Below are 4986 nucleotides of genomic sequence, written 5' to 3' on the forward strand. Positions count from 1 at the left end.
ACTTTTTCACCATTTCAAGACTAGAACTCAAATCCTCTCTAGTAGCATCCGACTTTCCTTCTTGATCTTCAACTTTGTAAGTGTTTCTAGCCCTAATAAGTTGATATCTTACTTAATCTATTGATCTTACATGATTCCATCCGTGAAATCATTCCATATGTGTAGATCTTCAAGTTTCACCAAGAACACACACTAGTGTTATTGGACTTTTAGCACCTTTTCAAGCTTCTACATAGTAAGTACTCTCACTCTAGTGTGTGATGAGACTTGTTACACTTCTTAATCATCTAGAAAACACAAGTAAGCACAAGATCAAAGGTGTTTATGGCCCAAGATGTTCTTGGACCGTAAACCCTAATCAATGGGCCAAAGTGTGACCTAGTCCCTTACCAATCCTTGGATACTAGTCTAGATACCATCCTTGATGTGCTTAGGACTTAAAACATCAAAATGACCATAAACCATTTGGGTTTACGGCTGTAAACCCAATGAGAAATGGTCCAAGGACCTTAAACTCCACAAAGGAGTGAAATGGTGCCCTAATCGCTTCTAAAGGCTTAGTCTTGAAGTAGGAATGTTTCTTAAGACTTGTAAAGCTTCAAATCACAAAATGGTAAAAGAACCATGAGTTTACTGCCGTAAACTCATGGGTTCAAAACCGTAAACTCCAAAAGAGTGTCCCCTTGAACCCTTAACTAAAATGCAAGGTCCTACCACTCTTAGATGCAAATCCTTAGGACTTATAGCACTTGAATCAAGTGTTTTACATGTCTTAGGATGTCTTAACTTGGTTAATTAGTTGTTTAATGACTAATTGGATACATATATGTGTTATTATATGTTAACTAGGATCCTTGTGTGTGTTCAAGTCTTCACTTGACACTTAGCATCCTATACAATCCGTTCATCCAAACCACTCACTACATGTGAGTTCATACCACTTAAATAACCTTTTAAATGCTTTTGTATGCTTTTAAATGCTTTTATGGGGGGGGGGGAATACAAGTTGAATATCATAGTTATTATATCAATCACATGTGATTAATAACTACCAAACAAATGGATTTACCATACTTTCAAACCGTCTTATCAAACAAACTACTTTTAAATCGTTTTATAAACTGGCATTTAAGTGATTATTGTTTATTGTTTCAAACCCTTTAAATGTTTTACAAAACCCCCCTTTCAACTTATGTTTTGTTAAAAAAACCATATATGTACACTTATGTAGTAATTATATATATATATATATATATATATATATATATATATATATATATATATATATGTATCCGATAAGGTGGCTGTGACTTCAGCTCCAACACCTTGTTTAGCAAAGGTGTAAAAACACACATGGACACTTCAGACTACATTACTAGTAAACTATAATAGGTATAGTTTAGGAGATACTACTTACTATTCTCCATACAATTGGAACATACAAGAGTCAGTTCATTCATGAGTCTATACTAATGTACTGCCTATTATATGAAGAGATACTATTACATACTATATGATGAGAGACTATTACATATTATATGAGTAGATACTATTATATACGTACGGGACTAACCATTTTACACCCAACTGTTGGCTACAGAGGGAACATGCACATCGACAGACGTCTACGGTTAATACTATTCGGCAAGTTACTCTGCCGTGTTTATCCTAGTACCAAAGGATAATATTCCAATGATAATATTATTTTCCTTTTTACTTTTACTGTCTGACACATTCACTTAAAACGATGAGGTAGACTATATATTTTGATAATAATAGTTGCATGGGGAAAAACCTTCATTCATACGGAGAAGCAAACCTCCAAAACTATCGGGTCTTGGTAGAAGACTACTTTTACACTAGTAGGAAATATGGGATTTCCTAGGGTTTTCACACTTATACGAACTTTTTCATCAAACAGTTACAAGTCTTTTTCTTACAGTTTTACAAATCAAAGACACTAAAATACTTATGAATTCACCAGCTTAAATGTTGATCTACGCTTTCTAAATAACTTGTATTCTCAGATCATTAGTAGACAGGTACCGGTGATAGGTTTTTGAGAAGACGGAGAACAGAAAAGACATGTCTTTTATTTTTGATCATTCAATTTTGGTGTCTATTACATTACAAAGAACACACATGTATTAAAATTATATATTTAATGCAATGTATGATGTTTGTTTACTTGTTTACTATTACTGTGTTGTGATACTATACATGACGTCCTCCGCCCCAGAACGTTTCCGCCGTTCTTGGTTTTGGGGTGTGATAGTCTTCAAAAACTTCAGTGCAAAAAAACACCGTTCAACAGCTGCGGTTGCGACGGGCAAAACCAAAGTTAGTTTTAATAATCTATAAACCAAAGGAAAAGAGAGGTGCTTCCCGGTTTACACCAATAAACGAGAGAGATTTGCAATTCCCTTGAAATTGAAAAATCTCTCATCATGGAGCAAAGATTGATAATAGATATCAAGTTTCCCATTAAGTTACACCCTTTCTGAATCGTTAAAATCCTTTTTGTATATCTCTCTTAACTTTTTACTTTATCAAAACTAGAAAATGAGTCACAAGGACTCAAAGCCGCCATGTTCTCCATCAACTCCGTGCCAACTTCACTAAATCTATCCCTAAATTCTTGAATTTGCATATCTAAAACCATGTTAAAAATCACAACTTCAAAATGATGTTGATTAGTCTTGTTGATCCTATGCTTTCATGGGGTAACATAATATTCTGATATATCCACAATTCCAATACTATGTTTTTCACAAAAAGTACACACCTTCTTCCAAATTTGCGAAAACCCATCTTTCTTAAAACTAGCAATGCTTTTTTTGTCCCTTTTACTAACGAAGCCGCTTCCAAAATATCTTGCTCTTTTTTTTGAAGATGCTATGACAAAGTATCGGTGAGGCATAGAATTCCCAACATCAAGTGTAAAAGAAATACAAAATCAACTGTTTTGAAATATAATAAAATACCCTTTGCTTGATTGCGGTTAGATAAAGTAGACCCCTCCTCTTTGACATATTTAAGGACTGCAACAACTTCTGCAAACAAATTCAACAAACTTACAATTGTTCTAAAATGTGAACCCCATCTAGTATCTCCAGCTCGAACAAGAGAAATCTTTTGATTTAACCTTCTTCCTGTTTTAGTTTCACCAATACCAATTTCGGTTGCCACTCTTTCTTTTTGCATCTCTCGTATCATATTTTTTCTCTTACAAGACCCACAAACAACAGTAACCACCAAACCTAGTTGTTCAAAGAATTCATCAACATCATCATATTTCTTTGCAACCGCCACAACCACTAACTGAAGTTGATGTGCAAAACAATGTATATAATATGCAGAACTATTTTCATTTAAAATCAAATATTTCAAACCGTTGAATGCACCACTCATAGTACTTGTTCCATCATAACCTTGCCCTTCAATTATATATTTGAAAAAATTAATAAAAAAATATAAGACATAAAAATAAAATTAAGATCATGTTAAAGGAATAAATATTTTAGATTTCTCACCTGATCGATAGTGTTGTTGGAAAAAATGATATCGATCGATGGCGGATTTAAGAGTCAAAGATGATGTATCCAACACATGAACAACTCCGATAAATCTTTCCTTTACAATCCCAAGTCTATCAACATATCTCAAAACCATAGCCATTTGTTCTTTTTTGGAAACATCACTAGACTCATCAACTAATATACCGAACACATCTTTACCAATTTCATCACAAATAGACTGTGACAACCGTCAATTTCTGATCAAGTCAAAGTCAAATAAAGTCAACAAGTCAAACCGGTCAACTCAATTAACCCTTGTATATTAGGGTTTACATCATGTTTACTATTGTACAAAACACCATCATAATGCAAGTATGACTTTAAGTCTTCATGAGTTCAAAAAAGTCTAAATGCTAAACATGGTAAGTGGTGAAACTGCTCAGTAAAAACATTGTTCTGTACCCCTCGAGGGCGTATAACACTCATAACAAGGATTACCGGGTCTTGTGAACCTTGCATTTCAAGGCTAAACACTCACAAAAGTCACAAATAAAGTCTCTCTAAATCTCTCTCGCTCTCTCTCTCTCTCTCTCTCCCAAATCTCTCTCAAAACTTTTATAATCATTTGGGGCACCCCAATCCTTAAGTTATTCGAAAACGACTCTAAACGGGAAGATAAATGGAGAAACAACCTTAACGAACCGAACCCTCTTAAGGAACCAAACCATCTTGAGGACCAAAACCTCTGATAAGAACTGAAATCTCCTTAGGACCGAAATGAACCGAGCCTTCGGTCCATATCGCTTTCGGGTACCTTCGCTCCATTTAACCTTCGGTTCGGATCAGGATTCTCGGACCGAAGCTCCGCCATCGCTTCCCACACGACACTTTTGCCTACGAGATTTCTAGGATCAGCCACTCTCATTTCCCTCCTGACCAAGTTCGCGTGCAAGCTTAGGACCAAACCTTCGGTCTGGTCTCACAAGTTTCTTTTTTTCCCGGTTTTCGACTAGATTCGTCTTTTAAGCCCGTTTTTGATGATTTTCGCACGAGATTTTTGTATAAATCCATATTTTATAATTTTTAACCTTTCAAGATCATAAAATATGCATATTCTAAGGATTCTTGTATTAAAACCCACACTTTTCTTAAGAGCAAATGCAAAGTACAAAAGGTGGAGTGTTGACTTTTCCATAAATCTATGACACAAGCAACCTCCCATACCCACTTCATGTCACTATTCCCACCTTTCTCTAGTCAATTAGAGATCTTCCCATACCTCCATTAAATCTCTTCAATCAGCCCACTCTCTAATCCCTCACTCTTCCATCTGTAAAACCCCACTCTCCTCCTCCCAAGATACACTTTTACTTCCACTTATATCCTCTCCAAGATTTCGAGATTCTCCAGGAAGTTTGGAACTTCTCATCCACTATTGGTAAGTAAATTCATTCCACACTTGATTGTC

At 35.3% G+C, this 4986-nt stretch overlaps 1 protein-coding gene across 1 annotated transcript; it reads right to left on the minus strand.

Annotated features, from left to right (window-relative positions):
- Positions 1-2533: 2533 nt before the first annotated feature.
- Positions 2534-3678, minus strand: LOC111915517 (uncharacterized). The gene is made up of 3 exons (XM_023911172.1): positions 3534-3678; positions 2985-3437; positions 2534-2652 (listed from the first exon to the last, which is right to left on the minus strand). Exons 1-3 carry the CDS (start codon positions 3676-3678, stop codon positions 2534-2536), a joined length of 717 nt encoding a protein of 238 aa, XP_023766940.1.
- Positions 3679-4986: the final 1308 nt, after the last annotated feature.

Source organism: Lactuca sativa, chromosome 1 (assembly GCF_002870075.4).
Source record: "Lactuca sativa cultivar Salinas chromosome 1, Lsat_Salinas_v11, whole genome shotgun sequence".
NCBI classification, from domain to species: Eukaryota; Viridiplantae; Streptophyta; class Magnoliopsida; order Asterales; family Asteraceae; genus Lactuca; species Lactuca sativa.